Here is a 19,483-nt window from a genome sequence, read left to right on the forward strand (position 1 = left end):
AATCTCCTAATCCTGAACAACTTTGCCTCAAGAACCACTGCTGTCAATCAAATTGTTCATTAAATATTTGAAATTATTTGAAACATACAAAAACTCCTCGTAGGCTGTTTGTCCGATTTGCTCGAAAGTTAAAACTTGACATGCATCATCTTGGGACCCTCATGGCAAAAAGTTATCAAAATAATTTTGATCGAATTAACTTTTTATAGTTATCTGGCATGGCCCATTGTGAGTAATGTAACATCAAAACAACAATCGTCAAAGATTACGAGATACAAGAGAATTTGTGCATATTGTGCACAAAGTAGAAACTTCATAAAACTGTGTAACAGGTCATTTTGAAAAAAACAATGCCAGGTTTTGTGGATTTCTGATGTTTAGAAAGCTCACAGTAAATTCTAAACAATCACTCATTTCAACTGAAATATTAAGGCTGTAATGTTACTGTCGTCCACTAGAGACACCTGCAGAATAAAAAAAAAAAAAAAATCAGTTTCCAGCATTGTTTGATAAATGTTTTTGTTTCCTCTAAATTATGGTGCACTGGTAATATAGTTTTATATAATTAGTTTGCAAAGAAATGTGTAATGCTTATATAGACCATTAAAAGATATTTTCCCAATACATATTCCAATTTTTTTTTTTTTTTTAATAATGTTTTTGTGTTTAAGCCTGCTTAATGAAGTTGCTAAGGAAAAATTGCTTTGCTTTAGTGGAGATCACTGTGCAAACCAACGATTATAATTGTAATTCTACTTACTAATAAAGATCTTTTTCTCAAGTTTTGCTTTTGCATTCATATTTAGACATAAAATCACTATTATAACACTTAAATCACATTGTGTCAAAGTTTGTCACTTCATTTGTACTGAGCTCTCAGTTTTGACAATTGTGCCACAATTATTGTGAACCCTGAAAATGTTATACAGAGGAGATTTGGAATAAACATTGTTACCATCTTTTATTTCAAACATCTGTATCTACAATGTGTGTGAGCATGCTTAGGGTGTATTAAGTAGTATTGTTTTAGCCTATTCTTGATCATTGATAATTTATGGTCTTAAAACGCTTGAACCTCATTAATTGTTGCTTGCAGCTATATTTCCTCCAGTATCTGTAGCTTTACATTCACTACGCAATAAAGCACGGTACAAAATTGATCATGATCAGTTACCATAACTGACTAAATGACAGTTGATTCATTTTTACCTACAAATCTTAAAACTTAAATTTGCAGGTAACAATTTATAAAACAAGGCCATGCTAAAAAAGAGGCAATGTTAAAAGATGTTTCAAACTTTCAGTCATGCTAACAGTTTCTAGTATTTTGAGCTCAAGTTCTCAGCTTGTTCAAGTGAGGTTTCTACATAATATCACTTGATTATGTAAAACTGATAAACATCTTTCTTCCCCAGGGAGCATGTGCCCAGAACACCCAAGTTCACATCTTTGTCACCCGTTTCACTGCTGATGAGTTTACATCCCTGGACAGTTAGATGCTTTAGTCTTAGGTACTTGCTAGAAATTTACATCTTACACAGAGATAAAATTTTTATTCCAAGTTAGACCGTACAAACACACTCCAACTGCCAGTGGCTCATCTGGGCCTTATTGAGACTACAACAAAATGAACAATATCAGATTGCAGACAAAAGAAATAAGTCGTTGTAATCCATCATGAACATTTGAGTGACTTAAGGCAAGCTTACAATACATGACTTTTGGCTGGATTTTGCTGTCACAAACCCCTGGATCCTGGCCAAATCAGCACTTGTTAATTATTAGCAGTAACATGATCTGAGCCAGTCTCGAGCAGTCACAGACGCTATGACAAGATCCAACAGGCCACATGAGCTTTTAGTTTGTACGATGCAACAACGTGGAACTTATCCAGTCAATCACATTGCAGATGGTATAAACATCTCAGTCTCAAATTTCGTGCATTCACATGAGAAAACATTTTTTGTAAACACTTTACAATAAGGTTCATTAGTTAACTACCTTAGTTTACATGAACTAAGAATGAAAAATACTTCTACAGCATTTACCTATCTTAGTTTATATTAATTTCAACATTTACTAATATATTATTAAAATCAAAGGTTGTATTTGTTAACATTAGTTAATGCACTGTGAACGAACATGAACAGCTGGATTTTTATTAACTAACATCAAAGATTCATAAATACTGTAACAAATGTAATGCTCATTGTTAGTTCATGTTAATACATTGAGCCTTCTTGTAAAGTGTTAACCATTTATTCGATGTTGGTCTAGAGTAGACTGCCTCTTGACCAAAGCTCTTTCAGTTTGTGCAACTCAACAGCATTGCGCTCTACTACAGATGACGGGCTGAACGATTAATCGCAATAAAACCGCACGCGATTTGGCAAAGGCTGCGATTATTTTATGCGCAGCTTGTCAGTGGAGTGCGGCTGATTTAATATTCAACAATATTATTGATCTGCCTTAAGGGTGGATGATGCAATTTTCTTCTAGAAACAAACTTTGTTGTATTTTAATGTTATCAATGTGAAGCTGCTTTGCGTTTACAGAGCCGTACATCAATGACAAGCTGCGCATAAAAAAAATAAAATAATTGAAGCCTTTGCGATTTTAAAATCTTGCCATCTTGATTTAAGTGTACATGTAACGTGCGATTAATCGTTCAGCCTTACAAGAAACCCTTGTTTACAGTAAGCACCACAGCAATTCAGGTAGTTTTGCAGTCCTGTAGTGTGAGCTTGCCTTTAAATGTATACAAATTTTGCACAACACACCTTTCCATCAAAACATGTCTCTGCACAGGGCGACCCAGAGGGCATGCACACTTCAGTAGAACACATGAAGTAAATCTGTTTGCAGGGAGGAAACACAGGAACCATCAGGTTGCCTTACCAAATCATGATTCTGATCATGTTTTTGTCTAGTAGTTACCTCCTCATTGAGATATTTATTGGTGGACAAATCCATGAACTGAAAGGCTTTAATCTCAAAGCGACGCTGGTACTGATTCTGAGGCAGATGTTTCACATAAAGTATGGAGGTATTGCCCGAGTCAAGAGGATTGGGGCATCTGGAAAAAAAGAAAAGAAATTCATTATCCAAGGATAAATCATGAATAAAAAAAGATATCTGAGATAAGCAAAACTTCCAAGTATGCATATCAAGTTCTTAGCAGCCTATCATTTCAAAAGAAGTTTACTGAACTGAAATTCAAGCAAGTTCACAGGAATTATGGAAGTTATTGAAGTTAACTAAATCTAAAAATAGAAACTTCTATAGGTGGCATTTCGAACAATTATGCATCTACTGACAGACACATAACTTTCAAAAATTTTACATTTTATTTTTAGCTTTCAAACTGGGCTCTCACAACCAATTACAAACAATACATTAAATGTTCATCGGTTTAAAAATTCTACTCATTGCATAAGCGACATCATTTTAAAATTCTATTTCAAAATCAAATCTGCATCCTCAACTCAATGCAATGCTGCATCAATGTTAGCATCTTTGTTTTGAATTTAAAATGTAGGTTCTTACCCCTCAAAAAGCAGAACCAGGGCACTCTTAGCAGAGCGTGGATAGGCCACACAGTAGTGAACTAGAAGAGTAGCTGTAGGTTTTGGAGATCTCAGACGCAATTCCAGATATACAGGCTTCCCCAAAAGAACATGTAGGGGCTGATGACACTGTGGATAAAACTTGGTGAAAGTCTCATCTGCAAGGATAAAGGAAAAAATGAAAAGAAAATATAAAATATTCTAAAAATCACTATTCTGATCAACTAGACTAGAGCAACCAGCTTGACAGCTATAGAGCTTCACCCTCAGAAATCAAAAGCTGAACTCCAAACAGTCCTTCAGAGAGCAGGTATGGAGGAAGACTGGGACTCCTAACCATGTACCCTGCACTGGCAAGCACAGGCCTGGAAAGCAAAGGATCAGCTGAATCCTTCTGGTAGCGGCATTCAACCATCAGTCTAAGGAGCACAAAATAAAGGGAAAAATGAGACTGAAACAATCTTTACATAGCCATTTAATTAAAGCTAACATGAAACCGAAGTAGCGAAAGTGTTTTCTTCAATATTGTGGCATACGTGTGAAACGGCTCAAACAAGAAAAAAGGTAGGGCAGGACCACCCATGTGATCAAGGTGAAATCAGCTGAAAAGGAAGATTGTTGTTTTAGTAAGTTACTACTGTGATGAAATATTACAAAGGTTTGGAAGTTGAAACCATGCACTAAAAGACCAGGGGCCTATACCATGATGGCGGTTGAAAAAACTGGTTGTCAACTTGAAACTGAGTTGGTTTGTGTTACAGGGTTAATCATAAGCCATTCATCAACTTTCTCGATCAACTCAAGCTTTGATCCTGAGTTCATAGAGCACTTACACATGAAAGTGTTACACCAATCACATGCCTTGAAACAGAAAAACTGCGATTCACTTAAAGAGAATCAGCAAGATTCAAAGATTAAGAGATTGAAGATTATAAAATACAAATACATTTACACAGCAAGAAAATAGCTTGCTATATCAGTGCAAGTGAAAGTTGTTAAGTTTATGCACTTGATAAAGGTATACAGAGATATCTCATTTCATCAGGGGTGTCACTTTGCTCGATTTCTTACCCAAAACATAACCTGCCTCAGAGCAGGTTAGCCACAGACCACAAGTTACTATGGCAATGAACACCGCTATAAGCCACTTTCATGCTGCCTAAAACTCAAGGTTGGATCAGACTAAACTGAAACATACCTGGCTATCCACCTAAACCAGCTTTATGGTATAGGCCCCTGGAATGTATATTTAAACCAAAAATAAAAAACAACAACAAACAAAACACATTTTCAAAGAATTTATTTTCAAAAACCTGATAGGGTTATCCCTGGAGATCACACCATACTTCAGGTTGCGAACTCTGATGAGGGCCTGTACCTCAGCCAGGTAAATTGTCGTCTCGCCTATGACCTGATGTAAAATGACAGCAGTTGTTCTCATTTCTTTCAATCAACCAATTGAATCAATGTACAAGGCAGAGCCAGCAAGGGGGTCTGAAGTAACAAAGGGGGCGTAACGTGACGTAACGCAACGTATCCCCAGATAGAAGAAACATGTGGCTCATTCACATAAATAAACCTGTTGCTACCAAAACTAGGAAACCAAAAGCTACTGAGAAAATACAGATGTCAGAGCATTGAAAAAAATATTACTATAATAAAACAAAGGAAAATTGCTTAAGCCAATATATTTGAACATTTAGCTTATGTCGATGAAATAATCAGTTTAAATAATCCATGTCATTATTAATTTATTTTCACATTCCTTTTGACTGAGGGGGCAGGACAGTCCGGGTGAGTGAGTCACGCCCCCAAAGATGATGCTTCTAAGGCAAAATACTTACATAAGAACGTGTTCCACACTCAGTGACAGAAAATTTGAAGATGGCCAAGTCTCTGTTGGAGATAACAGGTTTGCAACCAGTCTTCCCAGCAACAATCAAGCTCATGGGGTTCACAGGGAAGTTTGTGAAATCATTGTGAACAGCAAACACAAAATTCTTATCAGCAGTGCATTCTGGGAAAACAAAGTCGAGACAAATGTCCAAATTTGTCAAATGTCAAAACTAATTTAATTCACAACAAGTGTATGTACGTATGCACATGGACTAACCGTAGCCTTGTTCCAATGCGAATACATTTGTAGTATTCTAAATGAGCGACCGCATGCACAAGGTTATATATTTGCATAAAACACTCAAACCACATGTCCATAAGGGCATTCCACACACTCTTTCCTTGGAAAAAAGAATCCCACCAGTAAAAATACAACTGTTTTTATAGAATAGGATCATGGCCTAGGTGACATGATTCATTACATAATTTTTCTACAATAAGATTGGTTCTTCATCTATATAATCCAGCAAATCCTTCTCAAAATCATGAGTTTAAGAGACGTTTCTAGAGAATTCTATGCTTTAGTAAATGGCGGTATAGCAGTAATTTAATGCAATTACTGAACTACCAAATCTGTTAATCAGAACATAAACATATCAAATTCAGGTGTTTTTAAAGTAAAAGGAAAATAAATAGGCCAAATTTGAAAGCAAAGCAGAAAACCCTGACTCCTTGGAACATGTCAAATGTATGGGTTTGTAATGCCAAACACCACCTGTAGGGAAACAACAATTTAACAATCAATATGGTATCTGTAGAATGGAAGTCTCTCCTTTCAACTGTAAGAGGCAATTGCTTTTTGATAAAGGAAATAAATTGTCACATGTGCATTAAGTGGACCAACCTTAATTTTTTAATTAAAATAAAAAACCCAGGACTTAAATTCATGGTAACATTGTTGTTACTTGTAAAACTGACTAGCATTAATATACACTAGTTTCTCGCATTACAGTTTTAGCTGTGAAGTATATAAGAAAGAACATACCATCCATGGGATAGTAGCAGACTGAGGTCATTGCATCAAAACAGCATCCTATGGTCAGGCACTCCTCTTGCGTTATACCTGAAGTGCTACACGACACTCTCTGATCGGCAGAGATGCTGCAGCCTTAAATGAAAACAAGAAAAGTGCAGTTAATTTGAGGAAAGAAGCAGGACTTCAAATTCAAAGAAGTTAAAGCTGGAATGTAGCAATGCAAAGTTATAAATGTTCAACAGTGAGTTTCACATTCACCAACTGGTTTGCCGTTTAGCGGCAGCAGGTTTGGTGGGGATTGGGGAGATGATTGAGAAGGTTGTGCAGGCGGTAGTTTCGCACACGTCTGATCTGACTGCACATTGAGCCATTTTAGGGAAGCAGTGAGACTTTGTTTTGCATCACAAGACAATGTAGCGACATCCAACTTTCCAGCTTCATTTGGATAGAGGACCCTCAGGGTATAATAGCCATCCTAAAGACAGAACAATCATGAGAGAAAGCTGGGTGCAACATGAAACTGCATTTGCAACTAATATTTTAGGTAGGAAAGTATAGGGCAGAATTTAAGATTAGTTGAGAGGTGCTTGGATTGAGGAGAGGTGAAAAATAAGAGTGCTTGGACATCAAAAGAAAAAGACCATTTGTTTCACAGGTGCATCAAGACATTGCATTTTGCGATTACTTTTTTTCTTTAGAATAACATGCACTGACAGTGAACCATTTACAACAGGACCATGAATGTGTACAAAGTTAAATAGATTGTTCATCTGTCATGTTGTGTCATACCTCATGCATATCTTTTGTGAGCTTTTAACCAAACCAATCATTTGTAACTCACTTTAGATAAAAAGCGTCTGCCAATAATGTTAATCTTTCTTCTGTGGAACACAATTTTGGCAGTCAATAGGGTTCAAACTACATTGACATTCACTATGTAAAATAAACAATTAAACACACCAACAACAAAATATTTTTCAAAATATCTTTTGTGTTTCACAGAAGAGAGAAAAGCATGCAGGTTTGGAATGACGTAGGAGTGAATAAATGCCTACTATAATAGCTGACTTGATGTGAACTTCAAGAGCAGAAATGTTTCCATAACTTAAATACCTCCAAGGTGACATGACAGCCAGTGTAGTCAACAACCAAAATATTACGTCCATGGCCTTGTGTCAGAGAGTATCCACAGGCCACTGGGGCCTCAAGCACAGATTCAATCACTGCAAAACCTGAAAATATTTATGCAAAAAATTAAATGCCAATTAAAATGACATGTATGAAAACAAACAATTGCTATAGGCTACTTAATACTTACCCAAGATTTTGACCTGACTGAGAGAACCAGAGGGCAAAATCACTTTCATAGTATTATTATTACAGTAAACTGCCAACTCCGATTTCATTTTATGTTTACTGTTTTTAGCCAGCACTTCTGATTTATTAACTTCACCATCAGAATAATCATAATCTACGCCTGAAAAATGATCTAAAGAAGAGATCGGCTTAATCTGTGACAGAAACAAATCAATGTAGCACAAAAACAAAATTATTGTTTTCACTCCCTGCCAAGCCATGTGTGCCTAAAACGCAGCAAAAGATGGGATGGAGAATAAAGAGCAATGCTGCAAAATTCAAATAATTAAAGTGTTACTTCATTCATATCACCTGTCTCCACCAGTTCCTATAATTAGCTGAATATGAATTAGGTCACGTGACGCTTTTCTCAACAAAACAAAACAAAAGGCCTTTGTTGAAAAAACGACCTGACCTAATTAGAATTCATTATTTTAATGTGTCTGAAAACTCGGAACGCAGTGCCATCGTGCAGCTTTCCCACACAGATATTTTGATAGTTGGTCAGCTAACAGACGATTGCCAAATATGTAGTTGTGGCCCATACACAAAAGAAATATATTTGAAATATATTTTCAGAATATATTTTGAAATATATTTTTGGAATATATGCAAATATTCGAAATTGGCCCAATAAATATATTTCAGTTATTTATGTAAATATATTTTTTATTTTTTTGAAAATATATTTTAGTTAAATATGTGAATATATTTATATGTCAATATATTTACTAACAACATATATGTTCATATATGTTTTAACTTTTGCAAATTGTTTCATTTGAAATATATTTTGAAATTTAAAAAGTTTTATAGCTGTGTGTCATAATACAGTAGTGAAATATGGTAGCCTACTGTTGTGTATAGGGGAAAAGGTAGAGGAATTAGATGATCAAAATAAATGTTCGACCCTTCTTTAGCAAGCTAAACATTTTATGACCATATATTTTGTCATATATTTTACATTACATGTTATAAATGTAAATATATTTCACACTTAACATCATATATTTTTGTTATATTTCAGAATATATTTCAAAATGATAAATATAAGTGAACAACAATGCAAATATATTTCAATGTATTTGGAATATATGCCACATATATTTTTGACACTTTAAAATATATTTCAATATATATTTTTTCTGTATGGGGGGTGAAGATACGACAAATAATATGAAACGTTCACACTGCAGGCTGAAACGACCCAATTCCGATTTTTTTGCCCCTATGCGACCTGTATCTGATCTTTTCATGACAGTCTGAACGACACAGATCCGATCTTTTCAAATGCGACCCAGGCCACTTGGGTATGTGGTCCCAAATCCGATACATATCCGATCTTTTGAAATGCGACTTCAGTCTGAACGGCCAGGTCGCATGTATCCGACCCGCACGTCATTGATACGCGAAAAACGTCATAATTCTGCGTTCTTCTTCTTCTTTTTGAGTTTTTAAGGCAGCTGGCATCCTTTAAGTTGCATTACTGCCACCTTTCGGTTTTATAATTCTGCGTTGAAGTTAGTGATGGGCGATACTGCAAATTTCGGTACCGATCCGATACCAAGTAAATACAGGGCCAGTATCGCCGATATCGATACCGATACCAATACTTTTTCATTTTAAAAGCATGCACTTTAATTTGTATGCACTTTCCTGTGCTAGAGCAGTGTGTCATGATTTATGAGGTGAATGCATCATTAATATGATAAATCTGAATACGTTTTCATGACTACTACGCCTAAATATTTTGTGATTTGTGCTCTCAACTCGCCTGTAATTAGTCAGTGACTTTTACAAAACGACCCTAATTACAGTACTAGCCTACTAGTACTAGCCTACTGTTCAAAAATTTGGGGTCTGTAAGATTTTTAATTCTCTTCTGCATTTATTTGATCAAAAATACAGTAAAAACTGTAATATTACAATTTAACATGGGCTATCTGTTTTCTATGCCATAGTAAACTGTAATTTATTCATGTGATCAAAGCTGAATTTTCGGCATCATTACTCCAGTCATGATGATATTTCATTTTAATATGCTGATTTGCTGCTCAGGAAACATTTCTTCTTATTATCAATGTTGAAAACAGTTTCATATTTTTGTGGAAACCATGATACATTTTATGCAGAATTATTTGATGAACAAAGTTGAAAGAACAATTTATATGAAGTAGGTTTTTTTTAACAGTGTAAAACCCTTGACTGTCCCTTTTGATCAATTTAATGCATCGATCCTTGTTGAATAAAAATATTAATTTCATTTTTAAAAAAAACTTACTGACGTCAACATTTTGAACCGTTATGCACACTTTTGGTTTGTTTATTGCGAAATAACTCCCGATTGTTTCTCTGTGTCATCTAAGCAAGGCTTTGTTTCCCAAACGCACTGGGCCTGTGAGCTCAGTGAAGTACCAGCATCGAACGCTCTCTGTGATTGATTGGTTTTGTCTTGTATCCAGATGACTAGGAGAAAAAGTTCTATCCTACACAATTATCCGCTAACATTCGCTTTTTTCCACTTAGAAGCTTATTTTACGCACTGAATTGCGTGCTAAATTAATAAAAAATTACTGGTAAAAAAAACACCCATTTGGATCGATATTTTTATGTGAGGATCGATCCTTTTTGATACCACGTCAGTATCGAAGTATCGATACTTCAGGATCGATCCGCCCATCACTAGTTGAAGTAGTCGTCGGTTTGAAAACGGACTGCATATTCGTCGAGCTGAGGTAAATCTGCCGAACGGGTCGACCTCGACGAGCCCGTTAATTAAAAAAATAAAAGCCCACGGCCACCATCATTATATATGACTAACGTTATGTTAACTTGTTTGTGCTGATATTAGATAGGTCAGCGGCTGCTGTCTGGCTCTTGTGTAACGGTCGCTGCGCGCGCTCGTGTGTGTGTGTGTGTGTGTGTGAGAATCACAGTTAGTTGAAGTTTAGCTATTTCCGCAAACAACAAGTGACATCGTTGACCGTGGAGTACTCTTCTGCGCATGCGGGTCACTTCTGGGTCATTTCACGTTCACACAGGAGATCACAAAAGGTCGCATTTAATTGGAAATGTGAACGGCCTTGCAAAAAAATCGAATTTTTTCAAAAAATCGGAATTGAGCATTAAGCCCTGCAGTGTGAACGCAGCCTAATATTTCACAGAAGAAAGCTTTCTATGCTCTGACCCGGTTAGGTTTGTGTCGAGTCATTCGTTAGTCTGGTTGTTTGATGAGAAAGAGATGAAATGCAGCAATAAACGCTTTAAGAATCGGTACAACTGCAGCGAATGACATTCTGTTCTCGGCTACGCGAAACTGAGGAAACGGCACGGTTTGATGTTTCGTTGACCAATCAGTAGAAACGGGCATTTTCAGCCAAGTGCTACACAGTACCAAAACAAACGTTTTGTTGTTTGAAAACAACCATGAATTAACTTCCATGTTGTTTCCTAAAGATGTTGCTTTGTTCAAAAGTATTCGTATGTTACACGTTTCCATTATTATCTTTAAAATCTCTTTCTGCAAATTCCGCTGAAGATTATTTGCAACATTCCTTGAGAGGTCTTGATCTGAATTATTAATAAAAAAGATTGCAGTCTTTGAATCTAAAAGCTTGAACAATAAGTATGGTGTGTACGTTGAACTTTACTTAACCCAATTGTGAAAATACATATTTACATTTTTCCTTTTTATTGATTTATTTAGTCTTTTTTTATATAAAATATATTATTATTATTTATTGATGCTTTGTATTATTTATTCATTTATTGATACTCCACACTCCATCTCAGAAGGTGGCAGAAATGCACCATACATTTGCTTGCCAACCGCCAATAAATCGAAAGAAGAAGACAACCGCCTGCACAGTTAGCGGCGCTGTTTCGTTTAGTCTCTCACAGACTCTACAATGAAGAAAAACTCATTGATGTCTTGTATTAATATAAACAGATTGTGATATCTATAATATTATTTATTCAGACGTTCTAAACAGGTGAGTGATAATGCAGGAAAGGGTAAAAACAGAGTGCCTCTTTCAGTGGGACTGATCAAAGACAAAAGCATTGTGAGCTAAGTTGATCGTAGAGACCTTTGATGACAATAGTTATATATGGTCTACTTAGGCTCATGGCTATGTTTTTGGGAAACGTAGCACTGAACAGTTAACACGAGCCTGATACTATTAGATCTAAACCTTACTGTCACCAATATCTCTATCGTTAATGATTTTCAGTTTCTAAAACGTAATGAAATAACACCATGATTGCAATTAAAAGCTCAAAGATGTAATCCAGTACATCACAGACATGGACTGTGTGCCAAAACCTAGTGAGATGTCTACCTATACTATACATAATTTTGGGCATATGCATTCTAATCTCAAACCCAAAAATACTGTTTAGTTCATCAGCTCACTATATTTTGAGGCAGAGTTAATATGCTTTATGTACTGAATGTTATGTGCTGTATACACTGATGTTTTTCTGCAGGTAAGAATGAGTGCTGAAGCTGCAGACCGGGAGGCGGTGACTGGCAGTCGGCCCTGCACCCCACCACAGACCTCCTGGTTTGAGTTTCTGCTTGATCCATCATTACTGGAGCAGCACTTACAGGGCCCTCATCCAGGTATCTTATACACTAAAAAACGGATCATGGAGTTGCTTGCTTGTAAATGAATTAGCACTTCAGAATATATACTTAACGGTTAGTTCACCCAAAAATGAAAATTCTGTCATTGATAACTCACCCTCATGTTGTTCCAAACCCATAAGACTTTTGTTCATCTTCGAAAAAAAAAAAGAAGAGCTTTCTGTCCCTCTATAGACATCTATGCACCTGAAACTTTGACGCTTGCAAAAGTTAAGAAAGAGATCGTACAATTTTATTCATTTGAATTGAACAATTTATTCAAAATTTTCTGAAGCGACTCAATCACTTTATATGATGAACAGATTGAATTTAGGCTTTTATTCACATAAAAACATTGATCAGCATATTAACAGAACCTCAACCAGACCTGCTTGATGCTCGAGAACAAACCTCATTTGTTCTTGCTGAAGCTCAAAAGTGTTGCATAACACTAGAATGATTCTCATTGGTTCTTGCTGAAGCTCAAAAGTGCGGCGTAACACGAGAATGAACCTCAATGGTTCTTGCATGTCAAGCGAACATGCTTGAGCTTCCGTTGGTTTACTGCAACTGATGTGTGAGTTGATGAATGTTCATGTGTATAAAAGCCTAAATTCAGTGTTCATCATATTGTATAAAGCGATTGAGTCTCTTTAGAAAATTTTGGACTAAACTGAGAAAACTCAATTCATATGGAATAGTTTTACGATCTCTTTACGAAGTTTCAGTTGCATAGCTGTCAGTGGAGGGACAGAAAGCTCTCAGATTTCATCAAAAAGATCTTCAGTTGTGTCCTGAAGATGAACGAAAGTCTTACGGGTTTGGAACGACACAAGGGTGAGTAATTAACAACAGATTTTTCAGTTTTGGGTGAACTATCCCTTTAATTAAATAGCAGCCTTTTGCGAATTGATGAGCGCCCAGTGCTATAATCCTATTTTGATTATAGTTCGGTTGAAAGATACTTGCACTGTCAATGCACTGTCACAAAACACAATGTTAGAGATCTTTTATGTTACCATGAGAAGTGTAAAATAGTTTTGGTTCATTTTATGAAACCGTGGCAGGACAATGTAAGTAACTAAACCAAATGACGGAAAGACAAAGAAATCCTCTAACGTTGTTCGAAGGAGATTGCATATTATTAGGACTTTACTGTAGTAAATATAAGTGCACTGTATGTCACACTGTATGGTCAGCATGTTAACTTGTCTTCATGTCTGCTAATGTTTAATGTTTCAGCTGATGTCAAATTAGTTTTAAGCCCCTCCCCTGCAACTATATGTCATATACAGTCCATTTTTTCACCATCCAAATCTATTCTGCATTGAAAAAAATCAAGTCCTGCCTTTAAATGATTGAATGTGCTGTTTTACTTGGATACATCGTGTCAAAATACAGAAGTAAAATTAGCTGCAAATGCTCTTTTATGTTGACAGTTTCCACAGGTCCTCATGTCAACAAAGAAAAAAGTTCAGATAACCTTAGTTTCCTAAGATGAGATTTAGAATTGAATTGTGTATGTTTTCCATAGATCCATCTCCTGTTCAGCTCATCATTCAGTTTCTTGAGCAAGCCTCTAAACCATCTGTGAATGAGCAGAACCAGGTCCAGCCACCAGTGGACAACCGGAGGAACCGCACACTGAAGCTAATGGCACTTAAGGTTGCCGCCCACCTGAGATGGGACCTGAACATACTAGAGAAAGGGTGAGTGAAGATAAAATGTTTGATTTAGTGTTGATTTTTTTTTTTTTTTTTTTGAGGTTTATAGCAAGTTTACAAATTTAGAACAGCCACCCACAAAGCAGTCCTTGGCCATTGTGACAGTGATTTCCACTTACATTTTCTTAAAGGGTCATATGATGCTTTTGTGTGTAATGTATCTGTTTGTGTCTGTATAAGATCTGCAAAGTTACTTCTCCAGACCTGCCAAAACGTCTTTATCGAAGTCCAGATATTACTTGATTACTGTATGTAAAGCTATACATGCAGAAAGAAGACTGCTTCAGTGAATTGTAGTGTTGTCACCATGCCGAGGACACTGTCTGTGTTTCGATGCAAAAGCAAAACCTCTTTGTTTGGCGTTGCGAAAATGGATGAACTTAGAAACCAGTGGTTAAGATTTATTTATATTTCTGTTCCTGAGCAGTACAACCCAAAAGTTAGCTTGTTTACAGTGCATTTTACGCAGCTGCTGCACATTTTCTCTTAATTAGAAATATACACTTCAGTATGTTTTTTGAACTGAATTTTATGTTACATAAAGCATTAACATACATAAAGTTGTTACAGTGAAGAAGACAAACTAAACTGTTATAACGTAAGAGAGGTACAAAATAAAAACTTACCACTGTCAAATGTTCTGCTGAAGTCATGCTTGCAAAGTTGTTTCCGAGCGATCTGCTTGATCATCCGCATTTTCAGAATCTTACTCTGGCTCGAACTGATACGGTAATACAGACGACATCATTACTTTGTGTTTACAGTTGCTTTAAAAGCCTTGGAAGCTGAAGATTGTGATTGTTAAGGGCCATTACGTTTCTTACACACGCTTGAGGTTTTTGACCAATCACGACCCACTGGGCCAGCTGGCCAATCAGAGCACTCTGGACTTTTCGAAGGAGAGACTTTGGGTGCTTCTCAATTCTTATTTGTGTATCCTCCTTTCCTTCCTCGCTTCCATTCCCCAGAGGTGTTGAATCAAGTGAAATTATATATCCTCACTCCCTTTAGCGTCACTTCAAAGCGTTGCCATGTAATGAGGACTCTACACTGCTGTATTTAGCTTTCACGTTGGGATTCTTGAATATTAGAAAGAATTATTTATATTGTAATAGTTTCAGCCTCCACAAAATAACACAATTGTCTGTATTTTTTTTATATATTAAGTTTGTTATTATCATTGAATTATTCCCAGTTATTAACTGATTTTATTTGTTGTATAGTATTACAGTTTGTTTAATTTTCTTTAATTTTCTTGTGTTTTGATATAATTCTGCAACTGTCCCACTGCAGTTGTTGTAATTTGACATACACCACAGTGAAGCAGTTCGAAATGTTAATGTGTTGCATATTAACCCCTGCAGGCATTAACTACAAATATACTGTGTAATCAACACATCAAAATGAATTAACTTCAGGCCTACATTAAAGTTATTCTCTATTATCTATTAACCAATACAAGATGCATTAATTTAAAAATTAAAAGCAATAAGCCATTAAAATCAAGAGACGTAAATAAGTGTAATTTGCTGAAAAGTACACGTTATACATCGAAATTAAAGGCACTGTTAAACTTATAACCCACATTTACAATAACTTCATGCTTAATACTCACATTATGTGTACTTGTATTTTCTGCCATGGTTAGCACTTGGTGCAGATGTGAAGGGGGAGGAGAATTTATACGTATGTCACGTTTAGTTGATAAAACACTTCCGCAAAGGATACACGTGTGGATCCTCGCTCATGACTCCTCAGGAAGCCTCCTCACTCCTCGCGGTGCAATTAGAGAGTTGAGATGTCCTACAAGATGGCTCAGCTCAATCGGTTTCCGGGTCATAGGATGGAGGACGGAGGAGTGAGGAAACGAGGAGGGATATTGAGAAGCACCCTTTGTAGATTCAGGGTCAGAATCAGAGTGTTTCAGACAGACAGTATGTGAAAAATTTGTTTTTTGAACATTAAAGCAAGTTAACATTCTATTACACCCAATAAATAATATAAATACTTTTAAAATAGCATCATATGACCCCTTTAAGAAAATGTAAAGATTGTGTTGGACATTGATATCAAATGGTAAAAAAATAAAGTGTCTTGTTTTGTCTTTCTGTTTGAATCACAGTTTGACCATCCCTGTACTCAATATGTTATTGAATGAGCTTCTGTGTGTCAGTCGTGTTCCTCCTGGAGTTAAACATGTGGATCTGGACTTGTCCACCCTGCCGCCCACCACAGCTATGGCTGTGCTCATCTACAACAGATGGTCAGTGTGGCGTTCATTTGTATGTCACAGCTTAGGTAGGGTTAGGTAACTATTTATAATGTATGACATTATACATGTATACACTCACCTAAAGGATTATTAGGAACACCTGTTCAATTTCTCATTAATGCAATTATCTAATCAACCAATCACACGGCAGTTGCTTCAGTGCATTTAGGGGTGTGGTCCTGGTCAAGACAATCTCCTGAACTCCAAACTGAATGTCAGAATGGGAAAGAAAGGTGATTTAAGCAATTTTGAGCGTGGCATGGTTGTTGGTGCCAGACGGGCCGGTCTGAGTATTTCACAATCTGCTCAGTTACTGGGATTTTCACGCACAACCATTTCTAGGGTTTACAAAGAATGGTGTGAAAAGGGAAAAACATCCAGTATGCGGCAGTCCTGTGGGCGAAAATGCCTTGTTGATGCTAGAGGTCAGAGGAGAATGGGCCGACTTATTCAAGCTGATAGAAGAGCAACTTTGACTGAAATAACCTCTCGTTACAACCGAGGTATGCAGCAAAGCATTTGTGAAGCCACAACACGCACAACCTTGAGGCGGATGGGCTACAACAGCAGAAGACCCCACCGGGTACCACTCATCTCCACTACAAATAGGAAAAAGAGGCTACAATTTGCACAAGCTCACCAAAATTGGACAGTTGAAGACTGGAAAAATTTTGCCTGGTCTGATGAGTCTCGATTTCTGTTGAGACATTCAGATGGTAGAGTCAGAATTTGGCGTAAACAGAATGAGAACATGGATCCATCATGCCTTGTTACCACTGTGCAGGCTGGTGGTGGTGTAATGGTGTGGGGGATGTTTTCTTGGCACACTTTAGGGCCCTTGGTGCCAATTGGGAATTGTTTAAATGCCACGGCCTACCTGAGCATTGTTTCTGACCATGTCCATCCCTTTATGACCACCATGTACCCATCCTCTGATGGCTACTTCCAGCAGGATAATGCACCATGTCACAAAGCTCGAATCATTTCAAATTGGTTTCTTGAACATGACAATGAGTTCACTGTACTAAAATGGCCCCCATAGTCACCAGATCTCAACCCAATAGAGTATCTTTGGGATGTGGTGGAACGGGAGCTTCGTGCCCTGGATGTGCATCCCACAAATCTCCATCAACTGCAAGATGCTATCCTATCAATATGGGCCAACATTTCTAAAGAATGCTTTCAGCACCTTGTTGAATCAATGCCACATAGAACTAAGGCAGTTCTGAAGGCGAAAGGGGGTCAAACACAGTATTAGTATGGTGTTCCTAATAATCCTTTAGGTGAGTGTATATTATGTATGTAATGGCTGCGTTCCTTGGAGGTTGCATTTATCGGCCATAAACATCATTGAGGCTGCTTATTTTCAGAAAAGTTACCATTACATTCCAAAGTGAAGGAGAAGTGACAGTAATTTACGTTTTAAGAGAGCATGTATCACAATAGTAAAGTTTATAATGGTTGTTTTTCTGACATTTTCCATGATGAATGTGCAGCCTTCGAAATGAAACAGCTTATTATAAAATATATGATTAAAACTAGGGGTGTGCAATATTTCGATTTTTTTCTATCGGTTGCAGTTCTGGTGCCTCCATCTCAACATATTGTACAAAGCGACTTACATTCACATCACATGTTAATGCAAAGGTAGAGTTACACTCACGGGAAACTGCAATTCAAATTCATTATTTGCATGTGCTTTAAAGCCTTGCCGGTTAAACATTTAATTCATGTTTTAACGTGCTTTTCTGAGTGCATACACTGGCAAACAGCGCCTGATTACTGGACTAAGTTATCTTTCGAGTCATATTGCGCCAATACTGTCAAACACACACAAGGTTTACATAGACACTTTTGGTTATGTCTAAAGTGTAAGCAAAAGTAAACGTTTGAGAGAAAATCGGATGCGTGTCTGAATATTAGTTGCATGCAGGTCTTAAAGTGACAGTTGCTTAATAGTAAACATGCTATTCATAGGGGTAGTTAACCCAAAAATTAAAATTGTCTTTATTTACTCACTCTAATGTTGTTCCAAACCTGTATTAATTTCTTTGTTGTGCTAAACACAAAAAAGATATTTTGAAGAATGTGGGTACCCAAACAGTTGCTGGTCCCCAGTGACTTCCATAGTACATTTTATTCCTACTATGGCAGTCAATGGGGACCAGCAACTGTTTGGTTACCCACAGTCTTCAAAATAACTTTATAATTTATTTTCAACAGAAGAAAGAAACTCATTTGGATTTAAAACAGCTTGAGGGAGTATGTGATGACAGAATTTTCGTTTTTGGGGGAACTATCCCTTTAATGTTAACAAAACAACAAAAAACAAAGAGAAAATCACTCACTGCCCTTGACTGAAGAACTTTAATACAGTAGCTTTAATAAGAATCAATGTATAATTTATACAGTGAAGTCTCTAGTGTTTTATTTATTTGTTCATTCAATTTCTTACTTGAATGCTGCTGTTAAATACACCTAGCTGAAAAAATAAAGCACTGTTTATTTCAATTGTATATTAAAAATCTTTAAAAAATAAAAATCTTTACCACTTTGGCCTATATGTCTGCCATTGTTTTTTATTTTATATTTTGTTACCTTGTAAGGCTTTATTTTTAAAATAGGGAAATTAGTTTGGCTGTTAATGCTCAGTCACTTGCAAAATAGTAAAAACCAATATGGAAAAGAATCGTAAATAAAAATCGTGAATCGTGATTTTCTTGGAAAAAAAAGTGATATGATATTTTTGCCATATCGCCCACCCCTAATTGAAACTTTTGACAAGTAATTTCCATTTAGTCCTTTCTAGATTAAAAGCGGCCATCTAGATGAGAAGTTTAAATTCTAAGCACCTGCATCCTCAGCAAGCTGCATATTTTATGCGTCTTCTTTGTTTACGCATATGATGTAAACATGCAAAGACTAATGACTAGTGACTGACATTTCTGCTGAAATCAGACCCAACAAATAATGTTTAAACTTTTTTTTTTTTTTTTACCTTGTGCATCAAGGTAAGGTAGAGAGAGACTTTTTAAGACTGATTACTTATGTACTTACTTATGTACT

At 36.4% G+C, this 19,483-nt stretch overlaps 2 protein-coding genes across 8 annotated transcripts in view; one reads left to right on the forward strand and one right to left on the reverse strand.

The window, feature by feature from the left end:
* Positions 1 to 1,538: 1,538 nt before the first annotated feature.
* On the reverse strand, positions 1,539 to 8,157 carry LOC311093875 (zona pellucida sperm-binding protein 4). Of its 5 annotated transcripts, none has more exons than XM_084131500.1 (11): positions 7,757 to 8,157; positions 7,552 to 7,670; positions 6,697 to 6,913; positions 6,448 to 6,570; positions 5,411 to 5,583; positions 4,880 to 4,977; positions 3,831 to 3,985; positions 3,547 to 3,724; positions 2,938 to 3,076; positions 2,781 to 2,855; positions 1,539 to 1,617 (listed from the first exon to the last, which is right to left on the reverse strand). In XM_084131500.1, exons 1-11 carry the CDS (start codon positions 8,013 to 8,015, stop codon positions 1,609 to 1,611), a joined length of 1,545 nt encoding a protein of 514 aa, XP_083987626.1. In that variant the 5' UTR covers positions 8,016 to 8,157; the 3' UTR covers positions 1,539 to 1,608. The 5 variants fall into 5 exon arrangements, 4 of the variants coding, with proteins under 4 accessions (XP_083987626.1, XP_083987627.1, XP_083987625.1 ...); XM_084131501.1 differs by having other exon boundaries at positions 1,539 to 1,620; XR_014608494.1 differs by having other exon boundaries at positions 2,781 to 3,076.
* A 1,027-nt stretch (positions 8,158 to 9,184) lies between these two features.
* The window catches only part of ints8 (integrator complex subunit 8), a 48,147-nt gene continuing 37,848 nt past the window's right edge, over positions 9,185 to 19,483 (forward strand). Inside the window, exons 1-5 of one of the 3 annotated variants that reach the window (XM_084131497.1) lie at positions 9,185 to 9,318; positions 10,490 to 10,529; positions 12,283 to 12,418; positions 13,956 to 14,130; positions 16,268 to 16,408. In XM_084131497.1, coding sequence (XP_083987623.1) covers positions 12,289 to 12,418; positions 13,956 to 14,130; positions 16,268 to 16,408 — 446 coding nt within the window. In that variant the 5' untranslated portion in view covers positions 9,185 to 9,318; positions 10,490 to 10,529; positions 12,283 to 12,288. Of the gene's footprint in view, positions 9,319 to 10,484; positions 10,530 to 11,624; positions 11,787 to 12,282; positions 12,419 to 13,955; positions 14,131 to 16,267; positions 16,409 to 19,483 lie in introns of those variants that run through there. The other 2 variants (XM_084131496.1, XM_084131495.1) reach the window with 2 other exon arrangements.

This window comes from Abramis brama (assembly GCF_963993115.1).
Source record: "Abramis brama genome assembly, chromosome: 12".
NCBI lineage: Eukaryota > Metazoa > Chordata > Actinopteri > Cypriniformes > Leuciscidae > Abramis > Abramis brama.

Excerpts from the sequence above, each read along its gene's own strand:
- LOC311093875 (XM_084131499.1), bottom strand. The coding sequence starts at position 8,015 with ATGGCTTGGCAGGGAGTGAAAACAATAATTTTGTTTTTGTGCTACATT. Across the intron at positions 6,914-7,551 it reads GCTGTCATGTCACCTTGGAG|GATGGCTATTATACCCTGAG; the intron begins GTATTTAAGTTA and ends TTCTGTCTTTAG. Across the intron at positions 3,077-3,546 it reads CTGGTTCTGCTTTTTGAGGG|ATGCCCCAATCCTCTTGACT; the intron begins GTAAGAACCTAC and ends CTTTTTTTCCAG.